The following is a 24,878-nucleotide window of genomic DNA, read 5'->3' as shown; positions in this document are numbered from 1 at the left end:
TTTATCGAATTATCATTATTAACGCGCACTCGCGAAGTTTAGCAGAATTACATTAAAGACATTTATTTTGCATACACATATGATGGTGACTTTTGGGAAGGAACACAGTTGGTTAGTGTTATACTAGCAGAGCTTCAGGTTCTAGAGGTAGTTTCTACGCACAGCAAGTCTTTTTTAAAGTCCAAAACCCAACCATAGATAAAACGCTGTTCGGAGAGACTCAAGACTTGTAAAGCAGCAGAAGTCAAAAGTTCCAGTGGATACTTTCTAGTCTCTAGGAAGGAAGATGCAAGAAGGCTAAACCAACGTTGGAGACCCTGTTAAAGGACTCTCTAAAGGGGCACAATTAGCGGCTTAAGTCAGAGGTGGCCCTGGGCACCTCTAACTGCACTCCAACACTCTGAAGCGACTTTCTAGAATCTGGTAAGCAATACCCTTTTCCCCACAGTACCTTAGGTTAGAAAGAAATGTTAGTGCTCGATGCTCTGCGATGTTGCAGCTCTTCGAACCGACCTCTGGATTCCTTGGTCTGATGTCGAAAGGCACTGTACTGTATCTCTCGGCAGCAGTCTTGAGGGAGGACCTATGGCATGATTGTCAGAAACGTCTGGTCACTCTGTGGTTTTGGCTGCTTTTCTGCAGCACAAACAAAGGACGCGATTTGCCCGTTAAATCGTCGCTTCTCACAGTTTGACACTCTCAGTGGTTCTGCGCGACTTGGATCGGATATCTTGAGAGCTCATCAAAGACATGGACAAGTTCAGCCTTTCCATGACGATGTACTCGGAATGGGCAGCAGGTCTCATGGGGTTTCCTGGTTCTGGAAACTCGCAGGACCTCGGCAGATGGCTCAAAACAAAGTTAGTCTTGGGACTGGTTGTTCCCACTAGTCAAAGGGAAGGAGTTGTCCTCTTAGGAGTTCCTCTGTTGCACAGAAAACTGGGTGAGGACCGCAGTAGTCGCTTCAGTGTTGCAAATGGTTGCAGGCCTCTCTGGCCATCTTCTTTGGTTACTTCAGCTTCCAGTGGTCGACTTGCTTTTCACTCCAGGAGCCTCACCTTTTATACAGTTCCAGCACTCCCTCTGCAATCTTCCTCAGCCGTTTACAGAAAGGGGCGTTTTGATGTCCTATCAGGACAGCCAGACCCTGTGTGCCTTTAAGAGGTATGGATGAAAAATAGACCCCATAGGACATGCAAAGGAAAGCATTCCAAAAGACAGAGCCCATAAGAATGAATGAGTGGAAAAAGGCTCCACTCATTCAGGATTAAAGAAAAAGGTTTAGAAGTCCCACAAAAAGTGCTGGGGGCGGGGGGGTCTCACTAGGAGAGGGGACGCAGCAAAACTGTTATCTCCCAAACATGATGTAACTTTGAAATAGTTTGTAACTGTTTTTTAAATCACCACCACAAGTCATTGCATCCTTTGTGTTAATACCTTCCCTGAAGAAACCTGTATGTTTGGGCACTGGGTCCCATACAGAAGTAAAAAGGGAATTGGGATACATTGTATGCGCATCAGATTACTTACCTGATGCTTTCTAAATGAACCTTTCGTTGAATTGATAGATTTGAAATACGTGGGTTTGATTGACATTACCTACTAGTTTCATTTCTTGGTGTTTCTTAAAGCCCAAATAAATAGTTGTATTTGTATACATTGACTGTCTATGATGAGTTACTGTGTGTTGTGTGGACTCTGAGGCCCTAGGCCAGGCTTGCACTCTCTTGAGACTAAGCCTTGACTGCTGTCCACACTACCTTTTTAATTTGGTTTTGGCTAAACTCTGGCTCCCTGTCCACCATAACTAGGGTGGCCTCCAAGAACCTACCCCAGGGTTGATTTGGGAATGCTTCTAAACAAGGAGTACTTGTTTGAACAATTTAACTATATTTAATGCAGTGTTCAGTGTTAGGCAAAGTTTGTATGCAGTACCCTCCTGGACCACTACACACAACTATGACTACAGGTGTAAGCAAACCAACCTTTGGTATAAGTCTGTACTACATAGTTTTGGTAGCGGAGCTGAGCAGCAAGGCTTATCTCAAGAGGGGAATGTGAGCATTAATGAGGTTACACAGAGGTCTATAATCACAGGTGTTCAAATAAACTCTTACACTCAGTATTTCTTTGATAAATACTTATTACTTACTTTATCTGTCAGTTATAAAACATTCATAAGAAGGAGGCAATTACATACCACCCAAATATACTTCAGTACTATTTCAGAATGCTTTTCAAGAGGAGTAAAAGGCAAAGATTATTAGAACATAAAAGGTTACAATTATTCTTGGACAGTGTAGATATTTCGAGTTCACCAGAAGAGTCAATTCAATAGGCTAGGCCAAAGTCAATGGGCTAAAGTCTTGGATAGGATAAAGCGGTTCTGGTAAGTAAACGGAAAAGTCTCTGCACAAGTTCTCAGAAGTAGTTTGTAAAAAGAATCCTATGTTGGGTAATAAGCTGATTAGGCCTGCAAGTTGCAGTTTCAAGCACTTTCACAGTGAGAGGTGAGTACTCTCAAGTCTCGTTTCACAGTACCTTTCAATGAAGAAAAAGATCCAGCTGATGACTTCTGTTCCTGCAGATCTCGCTGTTCCTCGGCCTCCGTAGTGGGGACAAGAGGGAGGACGTCGGGGAGGGGGAGAAGAGGAGGGGGGACTCCTGCACTGGGACTGGTCAAGAAAGCTCACAACTGGCAAACAATTCCAGTGGCTGTAAGTAACACACACAAGCTGTTGTCCCTCTCCCTGGTTATACGGTTTCCTGCAGCACTTGAGGAAAATGCAACCAGCTCCGGGATAGGTGTCCAGTTGTCTTACTGTTAAGTTGATTGGTCCCACCAACTCAAAGGGAGAAGTTGTCCTTGCAAGGCTTCTGTCGAGGTGAACTTGGCGATTTGCACCTGCAGCAGGGCTTCACTGGGCAAACCAACGGTCCAGGAGTTGCTGCAGCCGTCCTCTTCATGCTCGTCTTCGGTTCTTTCGTTCCAGTGGACGACTCTGCCTGCCAAGCAAAGAGACTCGCCTTTTATTCAGTTCTCTCCTATTCATTCCAGTCTAGCTGTTACTCACCCAGCAGGGTGGCTGTCCTTACTGGACAGTCATCCAGCCAATCGCCACAGAGTGCATTTGGGTCTCCTAGGAGACTAAGCATCCCTTACTTCCTGCCCACCCCAGACACTCTGGGCCCAAGAGGCAGGCTTCACTCCTGAAGCCCGCCAAAGGCGAATGAACAGAGACCAAACCTGGTTTGGCACACACTGAACTCTAGAAGGACCCGCCACAAAGAAATGGCGAAAAAAAGACTGGGACCTGTTTTTACAGAGGGGGCTCGGACGCCATCTTGAAAAACATGGCTCCCACGATTTCACATTACCGGAGCTACGAATAGTTCGCGGTCGGGAAAAATCATGGTAGTTCGTTGTAAAACCACTGCCACCAGCCATTCTGAGAGGAAAGGGTAGCATTTGAGTACTACATGAGTATCTAAACACAGGGGATGCTAAGTAACCCCTCCTGCACTATGTAAGATAGGTGTGTGCTGGGTCTAGGAATTTAAAAGACTAGCAAAGTCAATTTCACTTTACTTACTCTGGGAAACAGTAGTGTATCCCAGAGAAGGTAGTTAAACCTTGGGAAAGCCTGAAAGGCTTCCCTGTGCCACTGCACTGAGAGTGCTGTGACACAAATTAAAAGATGCCTATGGAGTTGTTTAGACACCATAACCAAGAGTGGGGGAAAAAGGGTGTCACACTCTCCAGGTAAACGGGTAAACAAATCAAGTCCTCAAAATCCATTAGTTGCTGGGGGTCTCTAAGGTGAATGGAATTGGCACATTTTTGACAATTCTCCCCAACAGTCAGTACACCCTGTTGACTTGTGAATTTTTAAATGTGATTTTCCCCAACTTGCAGTTGACATTTAAAAATGATATTGTTAATATGTTCAGTACTATAGTTTTCCTTTTCTCTGTTGTGTATAAAATGCCTATTCACTTTGTTTGCAGTTCACTCGATGGGAAAATTGATAGTCGCTGGAGGGGCAACAGTTGGCCTGGGAGCTCTTTGTTATTATGGACTTGGGATGTCGAACGAGATTGGGGCCATTGAGAAAGCTGTGTAAGTATTCCATACAAAATTTTTGTATTTTTATTTTGGCGGTGCAACCACTCTGTGACCAAAAGGAATGCTATAGAAATGAGAGGCTGGGCAGCAGAATATTTGGTTGCTATGGCAACTGGTGACATTCATTGGCTGCAGGGTCTAGTTTTATTTTCTGCCATAGAAATTAGTGTGGGTTCTTTTATTAAATGTGTGCAAATCTGCATTTAGGCTGTAAAACTGCTCCACTGTAAATGGATGCTTCCTTAAAGCTGTGGCTTCCATGAGGCAGAGCCCGGAGGAGAAGGCACACAAGACTGAAGAACCATCTCTTTTCAGTATACACTGGTAGAAAATATGAGCAGCCAGCTTACATGAAGATGATGGCCGATTGTGAGAGTGTTCATAATCTCCAAGTACCTTTTTGCTCACTCAGGTTCATCAAACGGTAAGTAGATTTTAGGCAAGAAATTATGTATCAGGCTACACAACCCATGTCCTCTTGGTATTGTGTAGCCCACCTATTGGTATAGGCCTGTACTACACAAGTTGGTAGTGTGACTGAGCAGCTAGGCTTATCTCTAGAGGGGTAAATGTGAGCTGTAGCAATAAAATCCACAAATACAAGTGGCCAAGTAACGCACTAGAGGTTTTTAGGTAAAATAATTTAGTGCTAGTTTTTGAATAAGCATCCTTTTAAAAAGGGCAATATATGCAGCAATCAAACTTCAAAAGTGTATTTGAAGTTAGTAGATACTCTTTAGAGATGCTTCTTTCACACTTCTACACCCTGAGGTGACTTCACTAACTAGGACAGTAATTGCATTTATATTTCAGTAGTACGCTCTGTAGATTCTGAGGTTGGCACGAAGGAAAGGTTAGAGGAAGGAAAGGGGTTAAACAGGTTCTCGCAGCATGTGAGCACTTAAACCTTTCCCAGCAATATTAGTTAAAAACGAATGCATCATTTATGAGGGACAGTAAGAATCAGTCAAATGGAATAGAAGCATCTGCAGGGAGCCAGGGTTGCCAAAGTCAATTGGAGCACAGTCTATGGAGCTGAAGCACTCAAGAGTTAATTATCAATGGCAATGGGTAGTAGCAAATGCATTTTGTGGCCTACCTTTCTACCAGATGGGTTTATATCACTCTTGTTTCTAGGTTATCCGCAATAGTCTTGGCAGGTCACTTAGAGAGGCGGCCTTGGAGCCAGCGACTGGACTGAGCGATAAACATGTAGGTTGAAGTCTTGGAGCACTGCGGTTCCTCAGCTCCCCGATCTGGAATCCGCACGTTGCCCTTTGTCCTGCAGACTGCAACCGCCCTCTGGCACCACAGAGCACCTTTTCTGGGTTGTGCAACCCCCTACTCCCCTAGAGCCCTGTTCTCAATCTGTATCCCACTCTGGACCATGACGATGCACGCCATACTGGAAATGACAATCCTTTTAGAAACTACAGCCCTCGTCCCCATTAGAGAGCCAGCCTGCAGACCTAGGTGCTCTTATCTACCCTGAGCAGGTGCCTCCTCCCGCTCACTTTTTCGAGGATCAGTTACCTGAAATGCTCCATCCACCATATTCTTTTCTTAATCCAAACACATTTGCTTACTCAAAGCCTGGATTGTACCATAATGCATCAGCCACCACATTATCATCTGCGCTATAATGCAACAAAAATGTTGAACCCTTGTACGGAGACCCACCTGGCAATTCCCTTTGACATGCCATCCAAACCCTTTCCAGTAAATGCCCTTTTAAGGGATTTAAGATCTCGGTGTAATACTAATCTTTTAGGTTGTATCCTGTTTGGGGGGGAAGAGGGGGGAGTTCTGAGTCTGCAAACTCTACTTCTGGATTCACTAGGATTTCTTTCACCGACTAAGGTGAGTGAGCCCTTTTTTAGCCAGAATTCACTTTTTGTTTTGGGGACACTGCCCTTTTTTTCAAGGTTCCAGTCGGGGGAGACATCTCGCCTGTGATTTGGCATCCATATCTATCTTAAGGCAGCACATCACCTCCACTGCACCTTATGTGGTGTGCTGCCCTGTCATTTTGGGTTCACTGGGCACTTCATAGGTCAAGGGTCAGCAACCTTTGGCTCGCAGAGGTTTTGGACTACAACTCCCACAACCTCTCCTATTGATTATGCTGGCACAGGTTGATGGAAGTGTAGCTTGTGAGAAACCTGAGGGTATTGATATAAGGTTGCACCAACCCACGGACTCCTGAAGTCACCCACTGAGTTCAAGATGTCGACTGCAGGGTCTGTCTAATGCTACTGCAACCAAGGCGGATGTTGCTGACCTGCTCAGAGATGAGAAGCATGAGAGCAGATATAGCCAGCAAAATTGACAAAATTACAAAAAGAATGGACAAAATGGAGGACAGGCTGGAACAAGTTGAGCATAACCAAACCTCCCTGAACACGTTGGAGGCCCAAATGGACCACCGCATTGCAGAAAAAGAACACAGGGAGGAGGAAATACACCTAGGTTGATGATCTCAAATGGGGAACGCCGTAACAACATACGTGTGTTTGGCGTTCCCGAAAAAGAAGGCGAAACCGACTCCGACCTAAAGCCAACCCTGCACACCATTTTGAAGCTCCTCTTTAAAATGAATCGGTGAACGAACCCAAAATTGACCGCATCCACAGAGCTGGAGGCAGACCAGGAGGCCCGAGATCGGTCCTTGCTCGATTTCACAATTATGCGGACAGAGCCCGGATCTTTGAAATATTCGCATCGTCCAGTGAAAGTTGTGTAGCGCGTCTGGCCTTTTCTCTCTATCGAGACTTATCACTCACGTTGGCAATGAGGAAGGAGTGCTCTCCAATTACAAAGATGCTGATGGACAAAGGTGTTGGATACCGGTGGGGCTATCCGTTCTCACTCACCTTTGAGTGGGAAGGCTCGACAATGAAACTTGTTTCGGAAAAGGACATTGCAGACTGTATAGCTGACCTGTTGGGTCCCCAGGGGGAGGGATCCTCCCTTGGTGAGTCAAGGAGAGAGGAGAGTGAATGGCGCCCTAAGGACCGGCGGCGCAGAAGGATTCAGGGATCCAGGAAATTCCAGAGAATGAGCAATTCACAGGATATGGAGCATTAACCTGGATTCCAGACTGTCGCACCAGACCGCATGAGGCAAAGGAGCGGTGGGGTGAGTGGTGCGGCTGAAGCTGAGTGCTCGGGCGCCGCCCGAGGGAGAGTGGAGTGATTTGGGTGTGTCTGATGGAGGAACTTATGCTCAGCACACGCCAACAATGTACTCGACCCCAAGGTCAGACTTCAGATGTAATTGATTAATTTCTGTCGCACAATCGGTGAATTGGGGCCTGCATGTTTGGGGTGCTCAGATAGAAATATGAGGTAATACAGACACTGGAACAATGCCTAAGAAGGGGGTCAGAATTCATACTTGTAAGTTGTTTTTGCTGGATTATGAGTACACGGTTGGGGGCTCACTGTTATATATGTTTACATTAGGATAGGACCGCTTGTTTCGCGGTTTCCATTGGTGGTCCGAGACTGACTGGGTGATGTTAACCTGGAAGGGTCGAACGCCGAATGTAGAGGGGAGGGTGGGGTGTGAGAAAAACATATAATGCATCAGAAGACAGACCTGGGGGCGGAAGAATACAAAACGGGAACATGAAGGGACAGAACATGAACTGGACGGGTCAACCCTTGACCTCTTCAGGACTAATTGAGACCCAATTCAAAGAAGATGAACCACACACTGCACTATCAAACATGACGCAGACCATGAAGCAGACGACTTGGCCATTTACATACTCGCACGAAGCTCGAGATGTCGCCTATATTCTCTAACGACACATTACGCATATGCACACTTAATGTGAAGGGTTTGAACTCCCCCGTCCCCCCCGCTCCCCAAAACGATCCATGGTGGCCAGAGAATTCAAGAGATCAAACATAGATATTGTATTTCTCCAAGAAACACGATACCGAAGGGGTGAAGAGAAAGTGATCCCATCTCATGAGGTAGGCTCTTCCTTCTGGAGCTCTAGTATCTTAAAGCCGGGAGTGGGGATCCTAACTCGCAAAGGCCTCTGGATGACAACTCTTGAGACATGGTCGGACAAGGAAGGAAGGGCTCTCGTAGTTGTGGGAAACATTTGAGGCAAAATTGTCACCCTTGCCACACTTTATGCGCCTAACCAAGGGCAGAATAGGTTCCGCCACAAAATCACTGAGGTTTTTAGCATGGCTAAGGGACACATAGCTCTTGGTGGAGACTTTAATAAGTGGATGGATACTTCTGTGGATGGACAAACTAGAGCCGATGCACATGACCCACCCACCTCCCGAGATGAAGCTGAAATCAAACTAACCCTTGACCTATATGGCTTCACTGACAGTTGGCGCCATTTGCATCCAGCAGACAGAGGCTTCACTTTCCACTCCCTCACGACACACTCACGCGTATCTATTACATCTTCCTCTCTGATGGCCTCCTGCGTATACTTCGCGCGGCGAATATACACCCCGCCGCATGATGGTTATGGTGGACATATGCTGGAACAACCTGGCCCCCCGGAACACCAAATGGAGCTGTAACGACTCTTTATGGGCTCACTCGGTTTTCAAAGAAACTCTTGAAACCGAGATCGAGCAATTCTTTGCTACCAGTGACACAGGATAGATTGGGAAGACATCCGTATGGGAGGCAGCCAAGGCCACCTGGAGGGGAGTGCTCATTAGGGAAGGGGCCCAAAAAAAAGAGAACGCTCCCTGATAGAAAAGAATATTAGGGAGAAGCTCTCTACAGCCCAAAAAGTGGCACAGTCCTCCCCATGTGAGAGACCAAAGTATATTGCCGAAGCAGGACAGCTCAGAGAGGAGCTGAAACCCTACAATACCTCAAACAAAATACTATGAAAAGGGCGACAAAGGCAGAAAGATGGGTTGACCTCATCGAGAGGACAGATGGCACCCTCACAGATACGATAGTAACATCTCCCGATGGTATACAAGAAGCATTTGCTTTCTTTTATGAAGATTTATATACATATGACCCCCCACCCCCTTAGGAAGTATTGACACATACCTTAAAGAGGTGCGGATCCCCACACTCGCATCCATGGAGGCCGAATCCTTAGATACACCAGTCACAGAAGAAGTTAAAGAAGCCATAAAACGCCTAAAGACGGGAAAGGCCCCGGGAGACTATGGTTTCCTGCCCGGTTTTTATAAGACATTCTCCACATTCATCGCCCCCTTCCTTGCATCCCTGTTCAACCACACCTTTGACACAGGCCAAGCCCCCCCCCCCCCCCCCCACCCACCCCGTCCTTTTCTCAGGCCCTTCTTGCTGTCATTCCAAAGGAAGGTAGAGACCCCAAATACTGTAGCTCTTATCATCCTATCTCTCTTCTTAACATTGATGCTATATATGCCAGTCATTGCGGCCCGGCTTGAAACGCACTTACCACGTCTAATACACTGTGTTCAAGTTGGCTTCGTTATTGGGAGACAGGGCGCGGATACCATGAGGAAAACACTTCATTTAATCCATGAAGCACAGGGAATGGGAGGGGATCCGTCCCTTCAATCACTAGAGGCCGAGAAGGCCTTCGATAGGGTGTCGTGGGACTTCCTAGAAAGCGTATTAGTTTGGAATGGGTTGGGCCGAAGCTCCGCCGCGCCATTAAAGCCCTGTACACCTCTCCAACAATATCGGTGACAGTGAACGGAAGCTATTCACGATGGTTTCCCTTGGAAAGGGGAACAAGGCAGGGCTGCCCACTGTCAGCAATATTATTTGTGCTGTCCCTTGAGCCGTTAGCGCAAAAATTAAGACAAGATGGTAGAGTTAAGGGAATCACAGTGGGAGAACTTGAATATAAACTAGGCCTCTACGCTGACGATATCTTATTACATTTAACTGATCCCCTAAATTCTGTCCCGGCTGCGATCAGCATAATTGAAGAATATGGCGAACTGGCCGGCCTGAAAATCAACACCGGGAAGTCTATCCTCCTCACAAATGATAAAAGTAGAGATTCCGCGGCGGAACGCTTTACTCCCCTAGGAGTAAAGGTCAGCCTCGCCACACTCCGATACCTGGCCATCAACGTTACCCGTGACCTGGAATCACTATACGAAGCTAACTTCCCTCCATTATCACATGCCCTTCAAAAAGATATCCAAAGGTGGTACAAGCTTACCATCTCTTGGCTGGGCCATTTAAATGCAATAAAAATGGTGATTCTCCCTAAAATACTCTACCTGTTCCAAATGCTTCCCATCAAAATGCCCCAAGAATATTTCACGGATACCAGAAAGTCTCTTAACCTTCCTGTGGCAAAGTCAAAAGCATAGAGTCCCCAGATCTTTGTTCCAGCTCCGAAAGGACAATGCAGGGGTAGGCCTCCCAGACATAGAAACATATTATAGAGCAGCCCAACTCTGTGTCCTCATTCAGCACATCAGGCAGCAGTCAGAACCACAATGGATAGCCCTGGACAACTATCGTCTCCGTCCTTTCATCTTTGGTGAATGGCTATGGGTTCCGGGGCCCCAACTACGTAATAGCGTCACAACTCACCCCATTATTGGTACAATATGGAAGCCAGGCAAGAAAATGGTGCGAGTTATGACCTGGCCCTCTCCACTGGGACACCTTTGGTCACCAGGGATACGAGATGCAATCCCGGACCCAGAGAGCTTTGAGACCTGGTACGATGCGCGATTAGAAAGGGCGGGTCAACTCTGGAGAAATGGCTCCTTTATCACTATTCAGGAGCTTCAGGAGGCACTTGGTATAGGCCTGCTTTTGGTCTTCCTATACCTGAGACTCAAGGGGGTGATGACAAAGGCGATATGGAAAGACCAGTTACAAATGAACCTCACCCCGTTTGAAAGAATCCTTAACACATGCATGAGCTCTAGAGGTTTAATAAGTGCAATGTATTTGCCATTGATTGAGGTCGATATTACACCATCCCTCACACTCGAGGACAGATGGGAAGCGGATATGGGTAGACAGATCTCACAAAAACTATGGCTACAAATATGTAGACGAACGGCGAAATGATCTATATCTTGCCAATACAAACTACAAGCCATCAAGTTAATGTATAGATGGCAGTATGACCCAATCCGGCTTGCCAAAATGTACCAAGGGGTAAGCCCATACTGCTGGAGGGGTTGCGGGAAGCGGGCCGACTATTGGCATATGTTGTGGGGATGTGCAGTGATCCAAGCCTACTGGTCAGAGGTTCTCAGTTGGATCAGGGAATTAGATGATGATGAAAGGGAGAAACAACCACTGTTGATTCTGTTTGGCCTGGTTGAGACGGACGACACGACCATGAAAGCACCCAAAATGATACAAGGTCTATTGATGGTCGCAAGAGCCTGTCGCACCATGGTATGGAAGAGACCCACACTCCCTAGCAAAACTGAATGGCTGGGTGTTGCCCTGAACATATAGAATGGACAGCCTGACTGCAGCCCTACATGGGGATCGCACCACAGTTGAGAACCCATGGTCTGAATTTTGTGCTAAATATGTTACATGAAAAGAATGTGTGCAAAGCGTTACTACGTTCAGAGACAATCTACTCGACGGTCGACGTTGTCTGCTATGCCAAATTCATAGGTTATATTGTGCTTGTGTTCCCCATGTCATAGATATAAGAATGGTTCAGATGTAACAATTGGTCTCTTCTAGCTCTCCAGACGACACTTTGTGAAAAGGGGGTTGGGAGGTGGGGTGAAGGTAATTGGTTTTGATGATGCTATTGGAAACCTATGTGATCTCCAAAGACTTTATATGCTTTACACATGACTGTTCTTTTTGTGGAAACTCTTTTATCTAACTTGTTGGTGGAAAATGCCTGTAAATGATTGTCAAACTTCTACCTTTGCAAAACTAATAAAACAGAAATTTAAAAAAAAAAAAGTTGGCAATGGAGCTTGTTCCAAAGCGACTATGGGGCTCTCGGGTTTAGTCCAGATACTACTTGGTATAAAAGAAATCCCGGGGGGCTGGAGGCCCATTCTCGATCTACGACAACTCAACAAGTACATCAAGTCCCAAGAATTCAGGACAGTCCCGCTGCAGCATGTGCTCGGCCAGCTGAAGGAGGGAGACTTCCTGTCGTTGCTGGATCTCAAGGATGCGTACTTCCACGACCCCATTCACGAAAAACATTGCAAGTTCCTATGCCTCGTCGTACAAGGGAAGCCTTACCAGTTCAAGGCCCTCCCCTTTTGGACTGAAGTCTGTGCCCAGAGTCTTTACGAAGTGCCTGGCACCAGTGGCGGCCCATCTGTGACTCCAAGGGATACATGTTTACCCATACGTCAACGACTGGATCTTCCGGGCCATGTCAAGGGAGATCGCCGTCGATCACATGGAGAGGACCTTCCGGCTGCTCACGGACCGGGGTTCTCTGTTAACTTTCCGGCTTGATTCCATCGCAAGACGCTCTGTTCTTGGGGTCCAGGCTCAACGCCGTCTTTTGCCTAGCGGCTCCATCTGAGGACAAGAGAGCTTCATTCTGGGCAAAGTGCGATGGCTGTTAGCACTGAAGATGGCCATAGGGAGTACCATCAAGTCACTTCTTGGCATGATGTTGTCGTGTATCTACTCAGACTGTGCAGGTTGCGGATGCGGCCCCTTCAGGAGTTTTGGATGCTCGTTTGATCCGGTGTCCGGAAGCTTCACTAATAAGATTGTCCTCGACCAGGAGTTCCGTTGAGCGATAAGGTGGTAGGGTGTGCACTCAAACATCGCCAGGGGCACAGATTTCCAGTGCCCCACTTACCTGGAGAAGGTCACCACAAACGCTTCCCTAGAGGGCTGGGGAGCTCACACCGGATGTCTTCACGCCAGAGGCCTATGGCTACCAGAGGAGAGGGATCTACACCTCAATGTCCTGGAACTGCGGACAGTGTTCTGGGTCCTCAAGTCCTTTCTTTCGTTCCTCAAGGGCAAAGTTGTGAGGGTCTTCATGGACATTACCACCACTATGGTCTACATCAGGAAGCGGGGGGGGTGGGGGCGGCACCTGATCCCCAGCGCCCTCCACAGAGGCGCAGGACTTGTGGCACTGGGCCGTCACCCACAGGATGTTTTTCATTCAGTTTCACCTGGCCGGACTCTTAACACTTTTGCTGATTCTCTCAGCAGGCAGCTGTGCTCTTGCCACAGTGGGATCTTCGGCAGGATCAAGTGGACAACCTCTTCCTCAGGTGGCGATGTGTTTGCGACGGCGGCGGACACCAGTGCCAAAGGTTGGCCAGCAGATTTCCCCCAGCCATGAAGCCCTTTGTCGTTTGGCCTGCCTGTGAGAATCCAGTTCCAACTGGGAGGCTGGCTGTCCTGAAGGGACTGCCAAACTGACCGCCCCCCCCTCCCACCCGCAAGTTTGAATGTTGCATGCCTGTTTGATTGGCTAGGGTTCTGCATAAAAGTCAGATCCTGGAAGCTGAAGAGTTAGTCGACCACTGGACCTGAATCCAAAGAGGAAGATGAAGAAGCCGGGGCTGAGCCGATTGCCAGTAACCGGATCCTGCTGTTACCCTTCCTTCCAAGCACCTGGGGACTGGGCAAACAACTCCTTCCCAGAGCCTATTGAGATCCACTAGAATCTAGAAGACTTGCATTTTGAGCCATCCCACAACGTGCTGCGACCTTCCGGCCTGCAATACTCTGGGACCTTGAAGCCATTAGGCGGTGCACAGTCTTCAAATTGAGCTGAAACTTTGGAAGCATCCTGCTGTACCTCCCAAAGACACGATTTGAGTCCTTGAAGTCCCCTCGCAAGAGTGCTGGATCAGATTAGTGACGAGAATCTGACTGGCGATATTCAGTTTTTATTTTAATTTTATTTTGGTTGGTTAATCAATTAAACTTTCAAAACAAATGTTACAATACAGAGATAAAAACATATTTAAACATTAAATCATCAGTTTACATATATAAATCAACAGATTAGAAAAAAAGGAACAAGGAGAAGGAATAAACCATGTTATAACACAGTCTACATTCTTGACTAAATGATTCCATTTGTTAAGTCATACCCAACTTGATTGCGACCTTCAATAGAAAAAGTATCTAAAATTTTCAGAAAATAAAATTAATAAAACAGCAGCACACCAACCTACTTGTCCTGACACATTGTGTACAATGCTCTGTTTAAGAATTGGATAGTAGCTATTCTTAGTGATATTTTAGGTGTCGTGAATAGCTCATGCCATAATTCATCATTTGAGCGCATTATGTGATGCGACCGTGTTCATTTATTGATATCTTCTTTGTTTTCCCAAGGCCACACACTCAATTAGTATATGTTTCAGTGTTTCTTTGACTTCTGCAACTTTACAAAATCGGCAATGTGATGTTTCCACTGGGATAAGACCTCTTCTCAATAGAATTTGATTTGTGGGCCATAAATTCAGACAAAATATCAATATCTGATTTCTTAGATTGAATGAAGGACATTTTAATAGTCAGCTGCTTGTCGAAATTGTTTATGTCCAAAGAGTGCTCTATCAAAATCTCTGTTTTAGACAGCTCTGTTGAGTTAGATGCCAATCCATTGGTATAACTTAAGTCTAGCTTTAGTTGGATTGCTGAGCAAGAGATATAACAATACTTGCTTCAGACGTATCAAATAGGACAGCAGCTCTCCATTTAGATGGAAATAAATGCTCAGAGCGCATTAGATAATTTGCCAATACTGTCAACAGATTACTGTTAACTAAGCCCATTATACATTTTCGAAACAAACAGCATCTCTTCCACGATACTTGGATGGATATAGATAAGATGCCTAGCTCAAACCGCAGGAGTACAGTTGGAGCTGAGTTGGGGAGATTCAAAACTTTATTCCAGAACTTTGCTTCAATTTTGTTCCAATAGCAAAAATGTAGTGTTAGCCAGGCCTCCGCCCCATAAGCGATATTCCGTCTTCTCGTGGCTCCTGAAAAGGGCGCCAAAACCTGAGCTGCAGCCAGCCCTGAAGAAACTCTTGCCTGGTTCCTTTCCTGGTGATCGCTGTTGCACAATCCCTTCCAGTGTGTTGGATAAGATTTTTGTATCAATGATTAATCTTCCTGACCTGTGTCAACCCAGAAATGTTTGTTTTGACTACCTTGCCCTTAGGTGACAGGGATTCTTTCCCCTCACCCCTAGTCTTTTACTCTTTTTATGGTTGACTTTTTATGACTCTATATAGTGTATGGTTGAAGTTATAGTTTCCTACAACCTTTGGGCTTGGTCTGGGTTGTCCCTATGGGATCCCCAATTTCTCTTTCATGTACTTCGGTTAACCACAGTTCCCAAGTAGTAAAGGATTTTCATTCCCCTTTACATTTAATATAGTGAGCCAGCACACCCTGTATCCACTTTCTTACTTGCCTGGTAACATTTTGTTACAATTGCAAGTTTCCTTGAATGGCTGGTGGCAGTGCAACTACTTTAATGACTCTTTAGTCTTCTTTATTCGCAGGCTGTTAATTCAGCCTCAATGCACAGAAGCGCCACAATTTTGCTAAAATGGTGGGGTCCTTCTTTTTTCACCATGTTTTTGTGTGCTTGCTGTTTGAGTTCTTCCCATGCCGGTCTAGGCAGGAACGGCCTCGGTGGCTGTTTTGTCTTCGGTGGAAGTCCTGTGGATTCCCTGCCCTGGCTCGAGTGTCTGAGAAGGCAGGAAGCAAGGGAGGATCCACAACTCTGCTGCTCTTTGTCTTTCACCTTGCCTGAAAGGAAAAAACTCCCAGGGGGATTGGCGGGGGGGGGGGCTGCGGGGGGGCTGGCTGTCCTGATTGTATGGCCAGACCGCCCCCTTGCTATAAAATGCAGGGAGAGAAAGCAGAAGTTGTGCTGTAGTTCCTGATAAATACTCTGATCCTGGCAGCAGCTGACAAGTCGACCACTGGAACCAAATCTGAAGAGGAAGATTAAGTAAACGCTGCTCGGACGATTTACTGCAACCGAAGAGCCTTCTGGGTATCCAGACCCTGCTAATACCCTTCCTTACAAGTGACCTAGGGACTCCGAAACCAACAACCCCAACCCAGAGCCTGGTGAGATCCAATAGAGCATCCAGTCGCCAAGAAACTCTTGTCTGGGGTCTTCAAAATCCCTTTGAGTCCTGTCGTCATGACAAAGGAATCCAACGACTGGGTTTTTGGCTACAGATCCTGGAGTTTCCCCTGCTGCAACTCTTCTTCTGTGCTGAGGTACTGTGTTGGCTGGGCTGTTTACTTACCTTAAGTCTTTTGTGATATCTGTAAACCTTTGGGGTGTTTCTTGTGATTGGGAGTCCTCTTATCCAGTTCGCCCAGGCCCACTTCTGGAATCCTCCTAGGGTGTCTTCCCAGAAGTCCCTGGACCCTCAAATAACTTGAGTGAAATACTTTTATGAACAGTCTTCCTCAGGAACTCTGAACCTCTTCTGCAACTGAGTCCTATCTCACCCTGCCTACAGCTGGCGCCAAGACCACTAGGGTCCCTCTTCTGCCTCAGAGAACTCATGCCATAGAATAGGGAAGGGCTGGATACTTAACTGGGTCTGCCTTGAAAACTATAACAAGTGTTGAAATGTTTACTTATAGTTAGTTGTCAACTGTAACTCTGAGAGTAAACAGTTACAAATGTTCTTACTTGCCTTGAATGTGTGTTGTGCCATTCTGAAAAGTATAGATGTATTTTACTCACCTGTGAATTGGATGTGCCTCTTCCCAAAAGTAATGCTGTTGGTTTCACCCAACTATTTCTTTTTAAGTGTATAAGTGTACCAACTGGGTCTTGCTTCCCCTAACTTGCTATGTAGCCTGTTTAGAATAAGTTTGCCTTTGGTTTTACCTACCTTGAACAGATGTGCCATGTTAGGCAGAAACCTGTGCAGTTCCCTCTGGGACCCCTGCAAAAGATTTAGGACTACAGGTGTTTGGCAGTAAACCCACTTGGTAGCAGTCTGTACCACACAGATTCACTTGGTAGCTGTGGCTGAGCAGTCAGACTTCCCTCAAGAAGAGTTAGGCAGTATACAGAGTATTCACAATAGGTCAAAAGAACACAGTAGAACAAGTAGACACTGACCAGGGCTTGGTGTAAAAGAGATATAATTATTTATTTAAAACCACATCTGGAAAAACACACAGGCACTAATAGTAAAAAATCAAAAAACACGGTCACTAAAAGATATACTCCCTTAAAAGAGTATTAGACAAGTCTTAAGTAAAGACCCACTTATTTTCAGACAGCGGTGAGCGCTTAACGTAGATGGCACTCTAATAATTTGTTTAAAAAAGGGAGAGAAAAGCAGAGAATAAATTGAAACAGATCCCAACACTTTTTCCAGAACACAACAAGATGGGAAGGCAAAGTAACACCGTGAGTTTAGAGTCAGTAGGCCGGATCCACTTTAAGAGGATCAAACAAATTGTGTCCAAGGTCACACAGTTGCAGTGCACAAAAGTCTTGAAAAGGTTCAAAAAGAGTTGGACCTAAGAAAGGGACCAGTTAGAAGGTCAAGGCGGCCAGCCCAGTCCAGAAGGTTAAGGGATTATTGTTACCTTGTAGCAATCTTTAGAAAGGGAGGCCTGGCGGACACGGTACCTTAAAGTGATGAGAATACTCCAGTGGGGGCAGTTGTTCCTGGCAGCGGATGCAAGTCGGTGCTTCGCCCGGGGGAAGAGAGGATCTCGTCGGGGAGGAAGACGGGTGTCCGTTGCACTGCCAGGGAAGAAACCAGCCGCAGAGTTTCTCAGGTAAAAGGAGCGGTCCTTTAGTTCGTGGTCCAGTGGTAAGTGGCTATCTGGTTGCCGGGATGCTTGGCACGGGCAATTCGACCACTAGCCGGTCTGGGGTGCGAAGAGAAGAAGGTAAACTGGTTGTGCCCACCAGTCAGGGGAAGAAGCCTCTCCAGCCGGGAGATCTTCTCTGTCGTCGGGAAGTGGTGAGTCGGTTCCACAGGGCTCCACTGGTGGTGTCGTCGTGGTAGGTCGGCTCAGCTTCTCCCTCGTCGGATTCTCGGGTCCTGTGGCGACTTCTGAAGTTCCAGTCCCCAAAGCCCTGCTTTTATGCAGCATACCCCCTTCACTCAGCCTAGCTGTCAAACATGCTAAGTGGTGAGCATTCAGAGTCTGCTCGACACTTTTCTTCTGTATGGCTACATACGAGCAAATCGTCTACATATTGAATGATGGTGCTCTCTACATCTATGTTTCCAATGTCTTCCTGTAACACCCTGTTAAAGATGTTGGGGCTTTCACAATACCCTTGCGGGAGTCGGCGGTGTTCATATCTGTTGTTCCCTATTGGGAACGCTGTCAGGTACTGGGATCCTGGGTCGAGTGGTATGGAGAAGAAAGCATTCTTCAAGTCAATTACAGTAAAACATGTTGATTCTTTTGGCACACTGCACAATATTGATGCCGGGTTATGCACTAATGGGAACTCTTTCTGAATGACGTCATTGAGTGGGCGGAGATCTTGGATCATCCTCCACGCCCCTCCCTTTGCTTTTTTGATCTGGAAAATTGCTCTATTACATGGGGAGGTTGATGGCACTATGATGCCTTGTTTCAGGAGTGCATGTATGGTCTCTCTAATTCCCTCCTCCGCTTCTTTTGATATGGGATATTGTTTTACTCTCGGCAGCATTGCACCTGGTTTGAGTTTTATGCGCGTCCAGTCCTATGACCACAATACGTTTGCTGGACACTTGAACTGCCTCAACGTCTATGGACATTATCGTGCCTGGTACAATGGCTGTGTGTGCAATTGGGCGGAATATGAAATCTGATGGTGTTCTCCATTCTTTTCTCGTTCTCTCTGGCACCACTCGTGCTAACACCTTGATACCATATATGAACATGCTTATATCAATGGGTACCCCTCGCACCACAACTTCATTCATCACTGTGCTGATCATCAGCATTGCTCGTACTGGGCATACTCCTGGTGTTGAGCACACTATTCCTCGTTCTGTAAAAGAGATCGTCATATTTAATTTGCTCAACAAATCTCTACCCAGCAGGTTTATCGGCGCGTCTTCGTGGTACAGTAAGGGTGCGCACACAGTTTTTTCCCCACCGTTATATCAATATCTTTAGTGTAAGGAACTTTTAAAATAGCCCCAGAGAACCCCTGCGTCTCTAAATTCCTGCCTGAGAGCAGAAACCACCCTTCCATAAGACATGATTTCTCTGCTCCAGAGTCTACCATAAAGATAAACTGCTTATTTCCCATCTCTGCCCCCGCTAGTGGTTCCTCTTCTGCACATAGGGTGGTAGATAGGACTGGACATGTGTTCCCTGTGGGCTGTCCTAATCTGAATGTCTTTCTTGCCCTGGCACGGAGAAGACATTAACCCCGATCACGCCACGCCACGGTGCGGGCGCACCGTTTGCAGATGTTGCATAACAATTACTGGTTGCGCTTCCCACTGCATTTTTTTCTTGCCATCGGTTGTGTTGGTTGCTGTACCTGAGGTTAGTTATAGCAGTAGTCTTGTTGTCTCCCACTTCCCATCGGTAGTCCGTAAGGGCTACCTGGGTGTGGACACCCCCAACCTTGTTCGTTCTCCATGGGCTGTTGCCCCTGGAAATACCCTGAAGGCCGCATTCTACAATCTCTAGAGTATTGTCCCCATCTCCCACAGTTGCAGCACAACCCTTGTGGTCCTCCTCTCATTCCTTGGCCGCCAAATCCCCTATTTCCCATACCTCCAAACCCCCCTCTCTGGCCACGGTACCCACCTCTTCCTCTTGCTGGTCTGTCTTGCCACTGTTGTCCACCGTATTGCTCTTCTCGTTCCACTGTCCGTGTCCTCCTGTAGCCCGCAGTGCTGCTATTGTTGCTGGTCTGTTTCCCGCGCCTTCGTCCCCCCTAGTTTTCTCAGTCTGTGGTTGCGCTGGCGTTTACAGCGGTGACCTTCACTAATTTGTTCTGTACCAGCTTTGCCTCCTCTGCCAGCCTTTTTTGTGCTATCTCCTTTTCTCTCTCTTTGATCCTCCTGCAGTGGTGCACAATTATACTCTGTATTTCAGGCCAGCCCTTGGCTTCTATCCCAGCTATTTTGTCCAAGGCCTTCTGCACCTCTTTCGGGAGCCCCTTTTTGATGATAAAATAGAACAAGGTGGTGGACTGGTTCCACGCTGTGCCAGTTTCACTTCTCCATAAATCCTGCACCCCGTAGTATGAATTGCGTAGGATCCTCGTTCTCCTCCATTGTGCACTGCATCACTAAATGTAGATCTGAAATATCTGGAAACGTGCGCCTCAATGCATCCCATACCTGTGCTCGAACATTATTGAACGCTGATCCATCATGGCGGTCACAACTCATCGTTACTCCTGCTTTATCCCACACTGTGTCTGCTTGGTCACCAATTGCTGACACTAATAAGCTCTTCACATCCCCTATCGGCGCTCCTGTGTTTTTCTCAGTCGTGTATCAATTTTCCAGCCCCTCCCGACAGTGGTGGGAGGACCTTTAGCAAGTTGTTTTTATCCATTTGTGCCCATGGAATGTAATGTGGCCTACCTGCTCCTTTTATGTATCAATGGCATTTGCAACTTGTGTTTCTTCCCTACCTTACTTACCGACCTTTCTTTGTCTTACTTACCATCATATTTCCCCCTCGCTGTCTTAGCCTACCCTGCCATAGTGGTGGCGATGGGGTGTCTGGGTACCGGCGGTTTGGCAATGACCGGTCCCGGCAGCTGCCTCTTCATATTCGTCTAAGTCACTCCACACTTCTAGTTCTGATTCTTGCTCGTTGTTCCCTTCACACCCTTCTACTCTCTCACTGTCTGGGGTGGGTGGGCGTATAATCCTCACGAGTTTGTCATTTAGATGGAATAGGAATTCCCCTGACCGCTACTCTTTCTCTTGCCCTTGTGGTATGCGTGTTCCTTGTGATGATACTGACCCTGCTGGCTCTGATATCGCTTGTGCCACTTCCCCTACTGTGCTCAATGTTGGTGTTAGATCCGCTATGGATAATGGTGGCACCTCTCCTCCCCCTGGTAGCATTTGGCTCCTGTTGCACAATGCTCGTAGCCGTGTTATCTCCATCTGTGCATGCGCTAGCTGGCGGTCTAATGCTTCAGTGATATGTGCTAAATTCACGGGGGGGTGCTTGTTGGGCCATACAGCCCTCCAGAGGTGGGTGATGCTGTGGCAACTGCTCCTGTTGTAGGTGTAGGAGTTGCACATGCTGGTACGTACAGGGACTCAGTATATCCTACTGCTGGTCTGGACATTAGAGGATATATTATTTTAGTTGTCGCCTTCAGCTGTAGTGGTTGTGCACTCGCCCTTTGGCGTTCCACTTACCTCTTCCTGTGTTTTGTGTTTCATTCACTTTCTCTTTACTTACCTCTGCTACAGGCGTAATTTCTTCAAACATTCGTCATAGGTCTAGTACTTCCCTTCTGTTTTGCAATTGTTTCCCCTTGTACCTTGCTAACAAGTATATAGACACTAGATCTAATACTCTTGTCGAATGACCCACCTTCTGGCCAAATTGGCGTTACACTGTCTCCTTTTACCTCCGTCAACCACTGATTGTGGTATTTTTGTATCTTCTCACTGTATAACGGTAGATGCTGGCAAATATGGGCTAGTGGTGTTATTCCCCCCATGATGGTATCCTTTCCTCCCTCTGCCTCTACTTACCTTCCAACCTCTTTCACCTTAATCGCTTTCTCCTAGTCTTTCTCTTTCTAGTGGATAATGTACCACAAGTCTTCCCAGTTACTTGTAATTCGGCATGCACATGTATGTATCAGGGTGAATGTATCGATCACTTTTCAATGTTAACTTTTTAATTTTGCATGTTCAAATTCAACGGTTAAGTTTTGCATATTTTGCCACTTTGACCACAATTAATCACAGTACTTGGATATCCTTGACAAAAAATGGACAGAACACAAAATCACATATAACACTTATCATGCACATGCACTACCTGCGTGCGTGTTTTCTTCCCTGTTGCTCTTTTTCCCCACCCCTTTTCCCGTTTCGCCTACTCTTCTCATTTACTCCCCACCTCTTACACTCTTACTTTTCCAAGAATCCTTTCGTACCCAGAAAAAGAATGTTCTAAATAACTACTGAGTCTACTCAATATATGAGACTCCTACTATTTTCTCTGTAACTTCACTTATTTATTCTGCACTGGAGAGACAATGCTACGCAGAGCCGCCTTCTACCCCGTTCAGGCTAGGATACCACTTCTTTTTCTCTTCACTTCTTACCAAACCTAATGGCCATATAAAGGATAGATCAGAAAAGCCTCCTCATCACTCACACAGGCCCTACTCTTCCCTACTACCCGTTACCACCTGCCCCCCCTTACCTTTCCTTCGTTACCTTCGCAACCGGCACTCACGCGTGCAGTCAGGTGACCCGAGGGTCGCCGCTCGAAGTCCGACCCCAGTCAGGCTCGCACCCCAACCAAGCCATGGCCCGCCTTGGCAATCAGCTTTTCAGTCGGGTATTCATCAACCGGGAACCCTTGACCCTTCTTCGTAGTGCGCACAGGCTGGACGGCCACGGAGGCGATGGTTTCGCTGGGGGCCATCCCGGATCTCGCCGCCGGCCTCGAGGCACCTCTCCGATCACGTCGCAGGGGTTCACCAAATGTTTGTGCCCACCCTGACTCACACGTGTAAAAATTAATAAAACCCACTCCCTGGGCAGGGAATCGGGCACAAAAGCGCAGGCTGCGAGAGGTTAAGGAAAGTTTATCTAAATCTCTGCGAGCGCTCTGACCGCATCAAGGTTGCAACACATTTATATAGTACATCTACATTTTTAACATATGATGCTACTTTGGACCAGGATTGGTCAGCCGTGTTGGTAACTTAGGTGTGGGCATCATCTCTTCCTCCGGGTTACTTGGTTGGAGGGAGGATTGACGTCTAACATTTGTGCTCTGGATGGGTGAAGGTCAGGTCGCTGTGAGACACGGTGGTCACTTTCTAAGCTAAGAAAATACATTCTGAATAATGCATGCACTAAATAAGTTGATCAAAAAGACTCTAGTGTATCTTGTCGTTATACAAATCACTCAAGGGTTTATACCATCTACACATTTGGGTTACACAGGTCACAGGTTTAAGGGCCTTGACCACTATAATACTGTCATTGAACTATAGGGTTAGTCTCACAAAAATCTCAGGTATGTGGCACTTGTTAGTATTGGGCATGATATACTGCACAGGGGTCTAATGTTAGTTGGGGGGGTCTGTTGGGTGGGCTTCATAGTGAGGTTGGCAGTCTGGCACATGAAAGGGATGCATTGCAAGGACACAGGGTTAGAATGGCAATAAGTTTCAACTGGCGAGGGTAAGGGGGCAAGGACACTTGTGTGGAGATGGACGAGCTCTGTGCTGGGCTCATGTCGGTTCACATGCAGGACAGTGATCTCACGGGAAAAGGGATGTTACATTCATTATTTGTTGCAAGTAGCTCCGGCCTCAGCGTGAGAATGGAGTCGCAGAGTCAAGTTGGAGTGGGGACGAGGGTGGGGAGGCCATGTGCTCCGAGCTACGGCGGCGGGCGAAAGGGAGGTATGCCTTTTGTACTATCGCAGTGAGGCCTAGTTACCAAGATGGAGTCGAAAGGGGGGTACCGAAAATGGATGCCCTGTGTACTGCTCGGTGGTTCCATCTACGCGAATATAACCAAAAGTTAGTATCGCATAAGGGCGAGGGGCGTACCCAGCACTAGATGCACTTGGTCCAAGTTTTGTACTGAGAAGTGATGGTAGAGAGGGGCCCATTGGCCCCTCGCTCCCACACACCCGAGGCGAAGGAAAGATTAAGGATGTTGAGGGAAGCCTCCACAAAGAAGGCAACTTGGATACCATCGGCAAAACTAATTTAAGTAAATCTTCAATAGGACTCGGAGGAGACAGGCGCAAAGTGTACTTCTCTCAAAGAATTCCAGCTAAAGAAAGGCCGGAAGATGAGCAGGACTCACCAAGGACAATAAGTGGAGGAGAAAACGAATCCATGGATCTAATGGATTTGAGCCTTTACACTATCGAGGACTTGGAGTCGCAGCTGTTGGTACAACCTCCAAAGAAAAGAAAACTCATTAACGACCACGCCTACAACAGAAATCCTGAAGTAAAACAACTTGCACCACTATTTTTGGACCATGGAGGGAAAGCATAGATCTCTACATGATAAAGGCAGCGAACGTATCGGCAGGGAACAAAGGCACAGACAAACGCCTAGAAATCCGATTGCCCAGAGCCCCAATAGGAGTAGAATGCCTGCCACTCTTAAGGACCAAAGTCATGAAGACATCCACAAACAAGCACGGCATAACAATGAGAGACCGGGAGGATCCGTTAATTTAAGTTGCAAAGAATTTTTTTTTTTTTTTAAAAAGACAACTTAATCCTAAACCAGAGAACTCTCCTGGAAAATGTCATCATACTTGCACTCGGACGACTTAAATAGTCGAACCAGTGAACGAAGACCTTAAAGTCTCATATCTTCACATCACTTCACCTAAAGTGAAGCAATTCATGTGGAAAGCAGTAACCCATTTTTGTTCACTGGGGTACAAACTCACTGAGGTGAGAAGGACGGTACCAAAAAATCTACAGAACAACCAGGGCAAGTCTAAATATTCCTGGGAAAGTACGGCCATTGTTGATTCCACCCCTGATAATGCCAGGCTATCTAAAACTGAAAGAGGGGGGGGTGGAAGAGAAGAAACGAGACATGAGGTGCAATTTAATAGGAAAATTGAGATTGCCCCAAA

The 24,878-nt window shown here is 46.7% G+C and overlaps 1 protein-coding gene across 4 annotated transcripts in view; it reads left to right on the top strand.

Annotated features, from left to right (window-relative positions):
- GHITM (growth hormone inducible transmembrane protein) overlaps positions 1-24,878 on the top strand; it is a 148,451-nt gene that overhangs the window by 40,971 nt on the left and 82,602 nt on the right. For all 4 annotated transcript variants that reach the window (XM_069610821.1, XM_069610824.1, XM_069610822.1 and 1 more), the window contains exon 4: positions 4,009-4,120. In XM_069610821.1, the coding sequence (XP_069466922.1) occupies positions 4,009-4,120 (112 nt within the window). The remainder of the gene's footprint in view (positions 1-4,008; positions 4,121-24,878) is intronic.

Source organism: Ambystoma mexicanum, chromosome 8 (genome assembly GCF_040938575.1).
Source record: "Ambystoma mexicanum isolate Mex_15411 chromosome 8, UKY_AmexF1_1, whole genome shotgun sequence".
NCBI classification, from domain to species: Eukaryota; Metazoa; Chordata; class Amphibia; order Caudata; family Ambystomatidae; genus Ambystoma; species Ambystoma mexicanum.
This window is presented reverse-complemented; position numbering and strand designations above follow the sequence as displayed.